Source organism: Peromyscus californicus, unplaced genomic scaffold (genome assembly GCF_007827085.1).
Source record: "Peromyscus californicus insignis strain IS unplaced genomic scaffold, ASM782708v3 Scaffold_24__1_contigs__length_46423439, whole genome shotgun sequence".
NCBI lineage: Eukaryota > Metazoa > Chordata > Mammalia > Rodentia > Cricetidae > Peromyscus > Peromyscus californicus.
This window is the reverse complement of record NW_026294535.1, coordinates 12,219,879-12,236,227: the sequence shown is the minus strand read 5'-3', so window position 1 is coordinate 12,236,227 and position 16,349 is coordinate 12,219,879. Positions and strand designations below refer to the sequence as shown.

Here is a 16,349-nt window from a genome sequence, read left to right as displayed (position 1 = left end):
ACCACTGCCCGGCTCCTTTACACAGTTTTAGGGAAATCAAATAATTAAAAACACTGAAGATAGTTTAATATTCTCTGAAGAAGTGTGCCTCTGGATCACTGTTAATATCTGCATGATTACAAATGTTTACAATGCTTGCCTGAGGGGATTTATGAAAATAAATAAAAGGATACTTGAGATGATCCTAAAATATATTTTGGTCTTTATGTATTGCTTTCATAAGACCACAATAACAATCAACTGAAAGCAATAAGCAATCTATACGAAACTCTAGGGCCAGTGGTTCTCACCCTTCCTAATACTGTAACCCTTTAACACAGTTCCTCATGGTGTGGTGACCCCCAACCATAAAATTATTTTCATTGCTACTTTACAACTGTGATTTTGTTACTGTTATGAATTTTAATGTAGATATCTGATATGCAGGGTATCTGGTTTGCGACCCTCAAATTGAGAACTGATGTTCTAGGGCTCTGGGGCTCTCTTCTTGCCTCTATGTGACATAAAGAAAATAAAAATTTACAATTAGATACAAGTAATTCCTAATTCCTCTTCTCAATAATCCTAGGCAAGGTCTCTTGTAACAAATACAGCTTCCTATTTATAAAGATGCATAAATATTGGCCTTATATTTGTTAGAGGATTAAAAGAGAAAAATATGCCGGGCGGTGGTGGCGCACGCCTTTAATCCCAGCACTCGGGAGGCAGAGCCAGGCGGATCTCTGTGAGTTCGAGGCCAGCCTGGGCTACCAAGTGAGTTCCAGGACAGGCGCAAAGCTACACAGAGAAACCCTGTCTCGAAAAACCAAAAAAAAAAAAGAAAAAGAGAAAAATATATGTATGTGTGTATATATATGTATGACATCAAGGCTAGCCATTATTGTTAATTTTAACATTATATTTTTTTTTAATTTTTTTTCTTCCGGAGCTGAGGACCGAACCCAGGGCCTTGCACTCTACCACTGAGTTAAATCTCCAACGCTTTAACATTTTCTTAACATACTTCTCTTATTAATTCAGTCATATATTGATCCAGAATTTTTGTTGTTGTTTTGATTTTTTTTTTGTTTTGTTTTGTTTTTGTTTTTGTTTTTTTGTTTTTTCGAGACAGGGTTTCTCTGTGTAGCTTTGCGCCTTTCCTGGAACTAGCTTTGTAGACCAGGCTGGCCTCGAACTCACAGAGATCCGCCTGCCTCTGCCTCCCGAGTGCTGGGATTAAAGGCGTGTACCACCACGCCCGGCTTGATTTTGTTTTTAAGACAGCATCCCACTCTGTAGCTCTGGCTGTCCTAAAACTCACTATGTAGACTAGGCTGGATTTGAACCCACAGAGATTCACCTGCCTGAAACTCACTGTGTAGATCAGGCTGACCTTGAATTTACAGAGATTCACCTGCCTCTGCCTCCTGAGTGTTTGGGATTAAAGGCATGCACCACCACACCTGACTTGATCCAGAATTTTTTTTGGGGGGGGGTTGGTTTTTTCGAGACAGGGTTTCTCTGTGTAGCTTTGCACCTTTCCTGGAACTCGCTTTGGAGACCACATGCCTTTAATCCCAGCACTCGGGAGGCAGAGGCAGGCGGATCTCTGTGAGTTCGAGGCCAGCCTGGTCTCCAGAACAAGATCCAGAATTTTTTAACATACCATATAATAGTTACTGTGAATTGCCAACCTTTCGTTATGAAAGCAGGTATTTTAGCAGATAGGGAGAGTTGAGTATGAGAGCAATTAACTACAGTACAGTGAGGTAAACGATATAATGATAAAATGATGATGGTAACAGTAAATGTGTCCAGTTCAAAAGGGCTGTGGACAACTTGAAGAATGATTGGGATTTTGTGTAAAGGCTCTAATAACTCAGTTATTTGACAAAGGGTAGAATTCTTCATTTTTGCACAGTATTGAAAGTAGGTGGCGAAGCCTGGTTGTAGTTATTCCCAGATCACTACTCTGTGTGACTGAAGTTCTCTTTTTATTACATGTGGGAAAGTAATGAAATTACAAACGAGTTACAGCGCAGCCGCACTATAACCATGAGTGTTACCTTCTGCTCAGTGTGAACATAAAACCCTCCATGGTCCCTTTAATTTCCATGCCCCTGCTAAAACCTTGTCTGGCACACAGGGACATCCCTGCCCCTTGGAAATTCTGTGAGCTCCCAGTCAGTTTTCATTCCACTCCTGACCATGGGGTCTTTAGAGATGCAACTATTTCTTATGAACATCATAGGTGTTAGTATCACATCTGAAACATTTAATAGTGAACCAAATAGTCTTTTCTCCCATCTAACCAAAGCCAACCCTGCTTAACTTCTGGGATAGACATGGTCAGGCACATTCAGATGGTATGGCCATATATAATCACTCTCGTTGCTGGCACATGAGCTCTTCTAAAGCTAGTCATTTCTTTTGTTTTGAAGCACGATTTCCAGTGAGGCACTGTGGCTCACACCTGCGGTTCCAGATCTTTGGGAAGCCGAAACAGGAGGGACACTTAGCCCAAAGTTCAGGGCTAGACCTTGTCACTCCCCAAATTATATAATCACAGATTTTTTTTGGGGGGGGGGTTGTAAAGAACTAGAGAGAGAGGCTAAAATGATATCAGAATTCTCTATGACTAACATCAGTATTATTTGGCTTTCGCAACTATTATAGCCTTTCTATATCCCCACCTACACTTAATTTTACTGCATTAGATATATTGCTAAGATGTAATGTAACTGCAGTCTCAGTTATATTGTAGAAGAAGTGAATGTCTAACACACTTTGTTTCCCTGTAATTTAAAATGGCTGTGTACTCAGGAGGCTGAGGTGGTAGGATTGTGAGGTTGAGGTCACCTGTATAGTGAGTTCCAGGCCAGCCTGGGCTACCTAGCAGGACCCAGTTTTAAAGTGAAATAAAATAAAATAAAATAAGGCTTTGAATTTTCTCTACTTTCTATAGTATAAAATAAGTGTATGTGAACTCGTGTGTGTGTGTGTGTGTGTGTGTGTGTGTGTGTGTGTGTGTGTGTATGTATGTATGTATGTGTATGTGAGTGTGTGTGTGTGTGTTTAACAAAACATAAAAATGAGGACTGACTTTGCATTTTATCTTCTGAATGAAATTATTTAGGACAAGTTGAAGTACATTTTCAGCTCTTACAAAACTGGCGTGATAGAAATGAGATGTGGGTCATGAACCACAAATGACGTATCTACCGTCCCTCTACCCCTCCTCGTTCCGCCTAATTTCTCGCTTACCACTCCCTCCCGTCACATTAGCAGTGAAACCGGGCAGCCTGGCCGTTCAGCACAGGCGCTCCTCCAAGCTCTCCACTATCCACAGTGTGCACTGCAGAGTGCCGTGCTGGAAGCGTTCATGAGAAAAGCATTCCCAAGACGAGATGTGCTTTCCCTACCAGCGGGCACTTTCAAGAAAGAAAATGCCAAATTTGTGCTGTTCCTTCCCCACCTGTAGGAAGAGACTCATTTCTGCTTCTCTACATTCCCATTTTCTTTCTTTTTTTTTTTTTTTTTTTTTTTTTTTTTTGGTTTTCCGAGACAGGATTTCTCTGTGTAGCTTTGCGTCTTTCCTGGAACTCACTCTGTAGACCAGGCTGGCCTCGAACTCCCAAAGATCCACCTGCCTCTGCCTCCCGAGTGCTGGGATTAAAGGCATGCACCACCACTACCCGGCTACATTCCCAATTTTTGACCCAAATATATGGATGGCACTGCTTTTTTCAAATCACTCGTGAAAAGGCGAGCGAGCATTTTGGAGACTCCACCTCGCTTCCCCGCTGACTTTATATGGCACCTGTAGAGGCAGCGGCTGTGACCTCAGCATTTTAGCTTTGGAACATTTTTACCCTTTTACCTTACCTCACTGCAAAATAACTAGAGGTCTGTAAAGAAGCATCTACGTATTCTGTGAGAGCTCTTGAAAGAAAGCCCACATGGAATTCTTTCACGAGCGCAGATGACTTTTTAATGCTTCTGGGTTTGAAGGCTTCGTAATTACTCATCACTCTGAGTGGTTGCTCACTGTTTAGGGACTCCTGGCAGAGCTACCTAAGAACACAAGACTGTTGAATCAAGAGGGTAAGACCCTGCCACGAAGTAAGAAAGGTTCCACACTAACTGGGCGAAATGGGAAGGCTTTATGTCTCGTTAATGTAGGAATACATCGCCGTCATGCTGGGGACAGGGTCACCTATCCTTCCAGATCTTTGTGGGACAAATGAAACAAGCTGCTGCTCTTTGTCGGCAGCACAAATGCTTTAGGGCCACAGGTGGAATTAACGGCTATTGGATGCAGAAAATCCTCTTCCCAATGAACTGAGGGACAGCCGTTACCCTAACTCCTGAAAGACAGCCACGTGTAAATTATTTACTTTGTAGATATCCAAATCCAATATCCAAAGTTGTTGCTTGCTGTCTGTCTGTCTGTCTGTCTTTTTAAATTTCCTTCTCTTTGGGCTATTACACTGGTTGATGAATGGAAGAAAAAGAGATCGATGCTAATTTGGGGATCCGTATTTAAAGGTAGACAACCTGGATAGATTTCCTATCTCTATAAGAGCCCTTCCAACAAGATTTTCTTTCCCCCAGGGCTGGTGTGGTGTTATAAACCTTGAATCCCAGAACTTGGGAGGCAGAGGCAGGTGGATCTCTGTGAGTTCAAGGCCAGCCTGGTCTACTGAGTTGAGTTCCAGGACAGCCAGGGCTACACAGAGAAACCCTGTCTCGAAAAAACAATCAAAAAAAGGTGCCAAGCATCACCTGAAATGCTGCAGAGTGAGAGCTTTATAGACTATTTAACCTCTTCACTCTCTTGTGTCCTGGCTTCCGTCCTTACTAGGTTAAGATTCCACAGTGTACTGTCAGGACCCATCACCCTCTTCCTCCCCCTCTCCCCCCCCCCCCTCTCTGTTCTTAGCCAGTTAACCCTAGTTGGATTAATGTCTTTCACAGTATAACAATAAGAGAATGCGTTTTGGGGTCTGACAGGTGGATTTAGTGTGGCCGTCCCCTAATAGCTTTTGGGAAGCCAGTACACATCTCCATGCTTTAGTTCCTCTACTGTGAAAAAAAAATAACAATGACCATACATTATATAGCTGTTGTGAAGATTAAATTCAGTGGCTTTTGTAGCATGATAGCCCAAGATTCATGATACCACACTTAATAAGTGGTAATGTTGGCATTTCTAGTCCATGAGAGCTTGTTTTTTTTTTTTCTATGCCAAGATCTAAAACTAACTTACAGGTGTTCACTTCCAAATATAAATATGTATCCTACTGCAGAAAAAGGTTTTAAAAATCTCCATTCGATCATCTCATTTTATAACATTGTTTTAAACTGTTCTTTCCCACAAGACCTGAAAGATTAGTTTTCTGATGATATTTAATATATATTTCACAGACAGCATTTTCTTTCTATTGACTTTTAATTTTATGTGCATGAGTGTCTTGCCTACATATATGTACGTGCACCTTGTGTATGTCTGGTGCCTGCAGAGGCCCGATGAGGGTCTTGGATCCCCGGGACTGGAGTCGTAGACTGTTTTAAGCAGCCGTGTAGGTGCTCGGCTAGAACCCAGGTTCCCAGATGACAGCCAGTGCACTGAAACCCTGAGCCATTTCTCCGTCTCCCTGGTGATATTTCTGACTTATTTATAATACAGGAAATTTTTGAAGGAAGATGGAACTATGGACTTCACTCTGTTCTGTATTTATGACACTTGAGTTGTACCAACATGGATAAGCGTATTCATATTCAGTTGCAAAACAAACAAAAAAACTATTGCTGGGCAGTGTTGGCACAGGCCTTTGATCCTGGCACTCAGCAGGCAGAGGCAGGCAGATCTCTGAGTTAGAGGCCAGCCTGGTCTATAGAGTGAGTACTAGAACAGCCAGAGCTACACAGAGGAAACCCTGCCTCAAAAACCAAACCAAACCAAACAACTATTGAAATAAGACCATATGGATGATTCTCAAAGATGCCTCACATAGCTAGGTGACTAGGTGACATTATCCTCAAACCCAGCTGCTACGGTTCCCCAAATCTCGATATTGATTCTCGCATTTAGAATACAGCAGACAAAATACCGACTCTCTTTTTAAATGAGTTTCTCATTATGAAGTATAAATCCATTAACAAGCATAGCTCAAGGCATTTAAATAATTCTCCACGGTACTCAGAGGTCTCTGGTGTAATCCAGTGGATTGGATATTTCAGTTTTTTTTTTTTTTAAAAAATCCTCCATGTTCCTGTTCATTGCCATCCATCATCCAACAGATATAAAATCACCAGCTGCTAGAAAAAAACAAAACAAAACAAAACAAAACAAAACAACAACAACCAGGAACTCATCAGGCCTCCACAGCTGCGAAGAGAAGAAACTGTAGCTTCTTTCCCTCATGTAATTTCTGGGCTCTCAGCAGGCTGGAGGCAAAGTACAGTTTCTGGAGCCACAGAACCCTTAACCTCGTAAACACGTCAAGTAGCACATAAGCTGTGATTTATTTTTGTCGTAACTGGGAAGACGTGTATGTGGGAAATGCAGCAGAGGTGGCTGAGATCAGGCCATACGATAAGAACAGCGGAGAAAGTAGTGTTTACCCTAAGGTGGACATCGGACATCACTCTTCACTTTCCTGAGGCAGCATTTCAGGACATAGTTCAGCCTGGCCTCAAACTCAGAATCCTCCTGCCTCAGCCTCCTGAGGTCTGGGACCACAGGCATGCATCACCAAGCCTGAAACCATCACACTTTGAATCCTTACAGTAACTATGAAAGCAGATGTTTTCCTTATTGTATATGGAGGCTGAAGTTCAGGAAGACGGAGTGACTTAGCAAATTCCGTGATGAGTCATAGTCATGTCTGGTTGGCGCCCAGCACGCCTCCCGGCCAGTCACTGCAATGCTCTGCCTTCCAGAAAAAGGACCCGTTGGGGGAAAATGCAGCTGGGAACAGCTGGATGGAGTGGATCTGGGAAGAGGGAGGAGGTGGTACTCTTTTTGAAGGAAACATAGAACCTCCTACGGGAATCTCGCTTCTAAAGGCAAGGAATGACCCTACCGTCTTAGAGAGCTTAAGAAAATAGAACAGGTGTTATTTCCATGAATGTCCCTAATTCACTACCATCAACCATTAAGAATTCTAGCCTGGGGCTGGAGAGATGGCTCAGTTGTGGAGAGCATCTGTAGCACTTGCAGGAAGACTGGGGGTTGAGTTCTAGCATCTACATGGTGGCTTACAACCATCCAGAACACCAGTCAGGGCATCCATCAGGCATCCGTGTGGTGCACATACATGTATGCAGGCCAATCATTCATACACATAAAATGAAAAATATCTAAATTTTTTAATCTTAATAAAAAGAATTCTAGTCTAGAAAAATCAGACTTTGTTATAGTGACTCCTAGGAACACGTTCACGATATATGAATGGTAGTCTTCAAACCAGTTACCTCAGACGGAAGCACTCTAATCACCTGGCAGACTTGCTCCACAGACTCCAGGGCCCTGTCTCCAGAGTCCCTGTCACTCTGGGATAGTCTAATGGTCTGCATTTCTCACAGGCTACTGGGAAATGTGGATGGCATTGTTTCAGGGGCTACACTTCAAGAGCTACTCCTACCTATAGAGAAAAAAAAAATCTGCTGAAAAGAGTCAACACTTACATGAACATACCTAGGATAAGGTGACCTACAAAAGAACAGCATTTCTTAAGAGGCCAGACATCACTCTGAAGTCATAAGTTATTAATCCAGCTGTTTTTGTTTTTTTTTTTTTTTTTTGGTTTTTCAAGACAGGGTTTCTCTGTATAACAATTCTGGAACTCACTCTGTAGCCCAGGCTGGCCTCAAACTTACTGAGATTCGCTTGCCTCTGCCTCCCAAAGTGCTGGGATTAAAGGTGTGTGCCACCACCGCCTGGCTAATCCAGCTGTTTTAAGTCATGTTCATATAATAAATAGTGTCGACAAATATGCACACATGGAATGACAGTTGACCGTAGTATGTGTCCCTGAGGTCAAGGGTCAGTCTTCTGATGTGCGCTTTGCTCAACTAAGCAATATAAGAATAAGAACTCAGCAAGTCAAAAGAGGCAACCATTTCCAGATTTAGGATATATATGTGTGCAGTGTACGAGTTCGTGTGCGTGTGTGTGTGTGTGTGTGTGTGTGTGTGTGTGTGTGTGTGTGTGTGCATGTGGGCAAGCATGTGGAGGCCAGAGACCAACATTGGATGTTTTCCTCATTCTACCTTATTTTTTTTTTTAAGTAAAAGCAGTAAAGTTTAATTAGTTAAAAACAAGTTTGGGGGTGGGGGTTAGGGTCACATCACTTCCAGGAGCCAAGAACTGAACATGTGGGAGAAGCTCACCAGATGTTCCCTGTACAAATCTCAAGATGCCTTGAACCTACTAAACACAGCGTCCTCTCCCCAGCACCAGTACAACTTCTAGCCAGTGTTGGTATTTCAGAGATCCACAGGGCGTGGAGTCCCCATCCATTCCTGCTCCAGAGGCACTTCCAGGTCAGAGCAACCAGAGGTGCATGCTGTGCTGGGAGCCCAGGAGAGGCATTTGAAGGGAGGAGGGGTCTTAAAAGGACCACCTGTGAGGTCAGCATCAGAGGTAAATGGGGGCAGGAAAGCCACAGCTGTACCCAGCAAGGGAGAAGGCTCAGGACACAGACAGGCCAGGCTCTTAGAAGAAGATCCTCTGAAGTTCAGGTCTCCCCATGTGAGGAGGAGCACCAAGCAGGATTCCGCCAGGGTTCTCCATCTCTAGGACCATTTGCTCTTTGATTCCATCCTGGATATGGTCCACTAATTTCCAGGACCTTGAGTCTGTCCCCCAGTATAATATCACAGAATATTGCTGCCAATTCATCGGAAGACAGGGCAAAGTAGAGGGGAAGGGGGTCACGGACACCAGGCGGGATCTTCTCACCCGCCACAAGGTGACAGTCATAGTAGCTACAAGCTGGTTAAGAGTTGGATGGTAAGCTCTAAAGCCCAGGCTTACAACCATCCAGAGTCTCTTCCTCTCATCCTCACAGAAACCAGGACATACACAGCACAGAACGATTGGGGGAGGTCTCTGTCTCTACCTTATTTTTGAGACGGTCTCTCACTGAACCTGGAGCTCAGCAATGCAGCTAGGTCGCCTGGCCAATGAGGTTCAGGGATCCACCCACCTCAACTCCTCCCAGTGACAGGGTTACAGACGTGTACTGCCATGCCTGGCTTTTTGGTGGACTCAGGCTTTCGTGCTTACTCAGTTAACATCGTGACAACTGAGCCATTTCCGCAGCCCTCAGTTCCAAATTTAAAACAAGTTAAATACCCCTAATCCAAAATTCTGAAATCCCAAATGTAAGACGTTCTTTCTGGGCATCATTAAAATAGTGCAAGTGCAAAATTCCACACTTGACCTATGTGATGGATCATAGCCAAAACATGGGTGCAGTGTGACTATTGTATACGGTTATCTTCACACTCTGTGTATAAGGTCCACATTAAACATAAAAGAATTCATGTTTGGATTCAGACTCCACTCCCAGGATAATCTTATTATGTATCCGTGAACTTTCCAAAAATTTCAACGATTTCTAATCTCAAGTATTTCAGAAAAGCAACACTCAACCTACATAAGCAACTCTTCACAGAAAAATAAAATAAAGTTGCATTTCAGCGTGTGTCCAACGATTTCAGAGTCAGGTAGGCAGGGATTTTTCTGTTTTAGAGACAGGGTAGGGATCCTCGTGAAACCAGATCCCTGAAGGCTGACCGTCTTGGCCACTTGTCTTGGGTTCTACCCTTTTCCTGGTGCTAGCTCCAGGTTTGGCTTGACCGGCCCTGGTTCAGTCAGGTACACATTCATGTCAGTCAGGCTACCCCACTATGGCCGAAGTTCAGTCTGTCTGAAAACAGGCAGAGACGCCAGAAACGAGGGCTGTTTTGAAATGAAATTGATTCCCACTCCAAAGTCGCCTGAGGCTAGCCAGGAAATGAGGTTCCCATTCCACAGATCTTCCTATAGAAGGGGGCCCTTCATGCTACCACCCTTTTGACATGGACAGACACTCACTACATGAGGATCACTCAGTCAGCTCCCTTTTATTGTTCGATAATTCTCTGGGTGACAGAACATTGTCTAGAATAATTTTACTTTAAGGTTTCTACATTTTTTTTTTAAAAAAAAAATGTGTTAAGTTTGAGTAATTTTCCTTTATGGATTCCAGCAGAATGAAGAAAACCTTGTAGCAGTTTCTTTGAGGAAGGATTACTAATTCTTTGAAAGTTTGCAGCCGGCTGACCTATTTAAAAACAGAAAAAAAGAAAGAACCGCTTCTAAGTGCACGCTACTCTGGCCATTTAGTCTGGTTGGTAAGGGGTCCTCAGGGGTTTAAAAGGTCCTTCATCCTACAAACACTCATGTTTTGTACCCCTTCTGCGTCATGTACTGGGGGCCTCAAGGCTTACACCTGTCCTTTGGCCCAGGACTGCTCTGAAGTAGAGGACAAGCCAGCTGAGGGAGCAAAAGGCCCGTTCCACAACTCATCAAGACTTATGAGCACTCTTCCTCATGTGAGCTCTCTGGTTGACAGGCGTCCCCCATGCACCCCATGGGCAGCCTGCATTCCGCTATACCTATAAATATGGCCCAGCACAAAAGTCAAAAAAGTACTTCACACCCTATGAGCCTTTCTTTTCCTGTCACGTGACTCGATTGTGCGGGTCTCAAGTATGAACTTTGTAGATGACAATGTTTGTTGAGAGAAGCCAAAGTGTCGAGCATCCCTGCTGGGGTAGGTTACTTGCGTCTAGAGTATCTGTGGCATTTATATTTGAATCATACCGGAACAAAATTAACTGAGATAGATAAAGTTATTCCACTCTTTCTTTGCAGCAGTATTATTTCAAAGGTCTTTCACTGCCTAGAAATGAGTAGGTCACGTGAAAGCTGCACTTCTTTCTTCCAGTTTTAGAGACAGGGTAGGAACACTCAATGACTAGAGGTAATCATTTCTATTATTCTCTGGCCTCTCTCCTATTCATCTGAGTTATCCCAGAAACTCAGCTCTATTAGCATACAATGTCCGACTGGGTAACCAGTCCATGGTCTGTCCTACATCAGGACCAGGATAAAGAGGAATCTGTAGAATCTACCCTTTATCTGATGTCCTATGAATACTCGGAGGTGTTTTGTTTTGTTTTGAGACAAGGTCTCCTTATGTAGCCCAGGCTGACTTTGAACTTGCAGTTTTCCCAGCTCAGCCTCCTGAGGGCTGGGATTTACAAGTGGTCACCACCCCTGCCCAAGTCACTCAAACCTTCTTAATGTAAACATCTTCTGTTTTGTTTGTCATGGCCGTTGTTACGTCTTTTGGTGTGCTTGGGGAATGTGTAAAGTTAAAGAATTGAGTGCACGCAGGATGTGAATAGCCAGGAGACCAGCCTGGAAGACCACCAGCAGCTTGCCGGGTAAGGAAAATGAGATGCACAGACACTGTAGACTTACACTGGGCTGTAAGGAAGAGATCGAGACAAAGTGGATGGAAGCGGAGATCATTAAGTTAAATGAAATAAGCCACTCTCATGAAGATAGGACACATCTTCTCTCATGGGCAGAATCTAGGCTTAGATTTATATTTGCTTATGTAGGACAGGATTGCAGACCGGGTACTTCTTAGGAAGAAAAAGTTCCAGAGAGGGTAAATAGAATAAATGGGACATGAAGGGGACTTCTAGGGAGGAGAGAGGTGGGGAGGGGTAGAATGGAGGGTGGGGGCTGAATAAACACCAAATATAATGACATGCCAGTGTGAAAACTATCACAGTGAAATCCGTTACCTTGGGTGCTAGCCAAAAATTAATTTCAAAAAGGTAAAGAAAAATGTTAAGTTAAAAAAAATTAAGAGTGTTTCCCTATTTAGTTTTAAGTGGTTTTTTTTGTTTGTTTGTTTTGTTTTTTGCATTTTTCTAATCCCTACCCATAGTTCTGAAGTGCTCTATGTCTGAGACCTTTCCTGTTTTGGAAGATATCGAATACAACCATTGCTGATTTTTTAAAAAAAATCTTCTTCTACCTGTGTTCACTTACTAAGCACTTGCTTCTAGCTCAGGTAACCTGCCGGGTCCTGAGGCTATGGATATCCTGAAAACACATTCCCTGGTCTCAAGAAGTTCCGGTCTCAAAAGGACATGTGCCGGGAAATGGATGGAAGACATCGGTCTGGGTTCTGAGAACACAGCGGTAGGAGAGGTTCGCTCTGCCTTCAGGTGAAGGGGGTTTAGGCTGCTTCCACTCATCGTACTGATGGACAGCAAAGCCACCAGACACTGGATTGAGGATTTTGTTTTCCTCACTCTATAATCTCAAGAGTGGTCCCTATTTACCGTAGCCAAAGGTGACTTGTGTGTGATAGTGTTGTAAATATGATAACACCAACTTCTCAATACTGTTCACATTACCCTTGAGATCCAAAGGTCATGGCACAAAAGCTGCTATGGATATTTCCCAAGGAATCTAGTTATTCTACTTGACAATAATTCCAAAATGGATGTTTCAAAAACAAATTAATAGTACGTCATGGGTCGAGTAGGGAGTCGGAGGGGTGGATAGCAAGGAGGAAATGCAAAACACTGTTAGGCAGACCTCAACTCAGGGGACTGTGGTCCCCAAAGCTGAAGGTAACTTCTAGTTCATTTTACCTACCACATGGAACGCTCCTGGGGCCTTGATGGGTCTGAAGCCATCCACAGGTACACACTGGTCAGCATGGCCGTTGCAGAAGCAGCTGCCCTTGACGATGAAATCATAGACTGCATAGTGCGTGAAATGCTGAGGCTTTGCGTTCAAGTCATTTCCCTGACAAGGGCAGGGCTGCCGCTTCAGCAGTTGCACGCGGAGGTTGGTGATCTTCAGCTGCTCCTGGACTTTGGCACTGTAAGGATTTTCTATGTCGTATGGCGGGGACAGAGCTCGGAAAATAACCTGTAAAGAGAAGAAAACACCGTGTGTGTACAGGCTGTGTGCAAGCCCCGGGTTGCTTACCCACTGTAGTCCCAGTGTGATTTATACCTTCGCTTATCTGTGAGTGATAAGATAACCAGAGGCTTTTAGACCTTGGTCACACCTGGAGAGGAGCCACCCTGTTATTCTAAAGGAACAGGTGTACCTCCTGTTGGGATACAGATGTATGTATACAGTGAGTAACCAACGGAGACTTGGCTCCTGAGAGGAAGGTGGCCGTGCGAAGGTCACGGGAAGAGCATTCTGAGCAGAAGGAACAGCAAGCTTCAAGGCCTCGTAGTAATGCCAAGCCTGACTTATTTCTGGAAGAACAATGGGCCAGCTATGGCGGCAAGAGGATCACATGAGCCAAGAGTTCAAGACCAGCCAGGGCAAGGTAGACAGATCCTGGGTCAAAAACCAAACCAACATGATCAGTGTGACTGGAGACCAGTGAACCAGGGAAGAGGGACCGGACAGAGGAGGAAACATGCCAGGCCTGGAGAGGCTGTGGTGGGGTGGTTTGCGCCGCAGGGAGCCAATGGGAGGGTGTGGTGGCCAAATACCCCATCCAAGTCGTTATGTGTTCTGAAAAGAAAGCGTCATTTCCCAGAGCACAGCTTGTACAGGTCAAGAGTAAGAGCGTGTGCTTAGCACAAGGGAGGCCCTGGGTCTGATGCCACCCTCTTCAGGGACTAAATATCTAAGTAGTCAAAAATCAAACAACAGGAGGACCAGTTGAGAAGAAACTGTAAAGCCAAGATCCAGGAGCTTGTGTTTCTGAGTGAAACTTAAAACCCTTTCAAAGGCTAATTGATGAACAGTTGGGGCCATTATTGCTATGAAACAAATATTTTTGGTTTTCCTTTCTGGAACTGAATTCCACATTGGTGGTATATATATATATATATATATATATATATATATATATATATCCCTGCGGATGGTAAATGCACTGTCCTTGAGGGCAGACTGATTTCTGAGATGAGTCAGAAGTCATTTAAATCCAGGCGTTAGGGGAAAAGGACCTGACCAAGCTGCCGACAGTGTTCTTAGTTAAACACACCGTGTGATTAACGAGACTGCTTCCCTCGTGTAGGCTACAGATGGACGCTGAAGGTGTGCGAAGCAAGCGAGAGGGAGGAAGGCTCGGAGGGGCAGGCTCTGGCTACTGGGAAACCTTTGGCCATGTGTGAGTCTCTGCAGGACGGGGGTCATAACGTGGTTCTGGCCTGGGCGGCACACAATCCCCAACTTGCCTGTTACCTGGAAGACCAAGGTTGGTAGGGCATCACAGATGGTGGGAAACCAAGGGATATAAGAGATTCTGAAGCCTTGTAACGTGAAAGAGTATTTTAAAAGCATGCTTACTACACAGGCTTTATAAAGACAGAATAAAACTTAGGCAGTCTTGAGCATTACGCATGTTGAGATTCTTGAGTATCTTTGGGGCTGTGAGAACTAAAAACTCTTAACAATAATAAATAAAAACCAGGAATATTTTGATAACTAAGCAGTGCAAAATGATTGTCAAATGTAGGCTTTGGAAAAACTACCACTTAGGGGAAATATACCCAAGTGACTGTACAGAAAAAATTTTTTTTTAAAAAATTTGTTCCAAGGATCAAACCAATGGTCTTTGCACATGTTCACATGCTAGGGAAGCCCTCTGATCCTTACACTGTTTGCACTTTTCTTTTCTTTTTTTTAATCACTTTTTCTTAAGGATGCTTTAGACATAAAACTTTCATTTTAGAAATGGATTTTAGGGGGCTGGAGAGACGGCCCCTCAGTTAAGAGTACCTGTTGCTCTTTGTAGAGGATCTAGGTTTAGTCCTCAGCACCCATATAGTGGCTTACAAACATCCACAGCTCCAGTTCCAGGGGGTCCAGTGCCTTTGTGGGAACTCCACAAGCACCAGACACGTGTGTGGAACACATGTGTACATGGAAGCAAATCACTGACACACGTGAGAGAAACAAACATCGTAAAAATTTAAAAAAAGAAAGGAAAACAAATGGTCAGCATAGTGTCACACGCCTTTAATCCCAGCACTCGGGAGGCAGAGGCAGGGGGAGTTCAAGGCCAGCCTGGTCTACAGAGTGAGTTCCAGGACAGCCTGGGCTACACAGAGAAACCCTGTATCACTCGCTATCCTACTCCCTAAAAGAAATGTATTTTTTAGGCAAAGCATGAAAAGGCAGGAATCAGTTGTGGAGGACCTCATCACCATGCCTCTGAGGATAAAACTGCTCTTGACCAAAGGTAGCACTGCTTGGGAGGGACTCAGGGCGCACTTGGCCTTTATACAGGAGCCAGAACGAGTCTCCAGTGTAAAAGAGAAGGCTGAATTACCTCACACTCTTGCTTAACCATCCTTCTCCCTACCCTGCCGAAGACCCATTTCCTTCAGAACAAAACACAGTCTTTCAATGGCCCTGTCTGATTTGGGTCTTTAGTACTTAGAGTACCTGTGCTTAGTACCTGACAGTCTACATACAGCTTTTTTTTTTTTAATCTGTTGTCTTCCAGGGTAGAATGAAAACTTCCTGGGGGTATTTCCAGCATCACAGGAACCATCCTGGCACTTTGTAGGTGTTTAATGCCTTTTTGGTAAGTGACTAATTAATTACAAAATTCCCCTTTGCACCCAAGTGATGGTGAGATTGTAAGCGCCCTCTCTCTGCACAGAGCCCCTGTAGAGAGCCTGTGTTGAGTTTCACAGCATCAGAGGGAGAGGCAAGAACTTGGCATAGATGTGATAAAATGCTGCATTATTAACTAACCAGCGCATGCATCTCTGAACACCTCAAACCCGGACAAACGTTACCTTAAAAGTATTCTGGCCCATTTCTATCCACATGTAAAGTTGGTGGGAAATGACATGGGGGGGGGGGAGAATTAAATTTTCCAACCAATACTACGCCACAGAGTTGAGAATGTCATCGCAGCAGTAATGAGTTTTGCTTTTGAAGGACAAAAATCGGCACATCCTTTGTATTTTTGAAACACCTAATAAACACAACTCCCCAAAGCTGGCGCCATCATGGGCTGGAAATGAGACACGGGCATTTCTGCGAACTCCTCACGCAGGCATTGAGAGGCATGGTCCAGTGCTAGCCAAGCAGTGCCCACTGAGAAGCCTCTATGCTCCTCTCTGCTGTCTGCCCACCCTTCCTGTTGCTGGACACTGGTGGCGGCTGCTTGCTCTCGGGTTCCGGTCACGTGTTTACCCTTGACATTCTTGACATTTACCCTGCCTCCCTCTCCCTCCCCACCCCTCTTACCCTGTGAGTTGTCCGGCACCAGCACAAGGGGAGGAAGATCTATCAA

General features: G+C 44.1%; 1 protein-coding gene across 1 annotated transcript in view; it reads right to left on the bottom strand.

Annotated features, from left to right (window-relative positions):
* The window catches only part of Ntn4 (netrin 4), a 105,207-nt gene that overhangs the window by 54,201 nt on the left and 34,657 nt on the right, over positions 1-16,349 (bottom strand). The window contains exon 3 of the mRNA XM_052753133.1: positions 12,719-12,997. Within this exon, the coding sequence (XP_052609093.1) occupies positions 12,719-12,997 (279 nt within the window). The remainder of the gene's footprint in view (positions 1-12,718; positions 12,998-16,349) is intronic.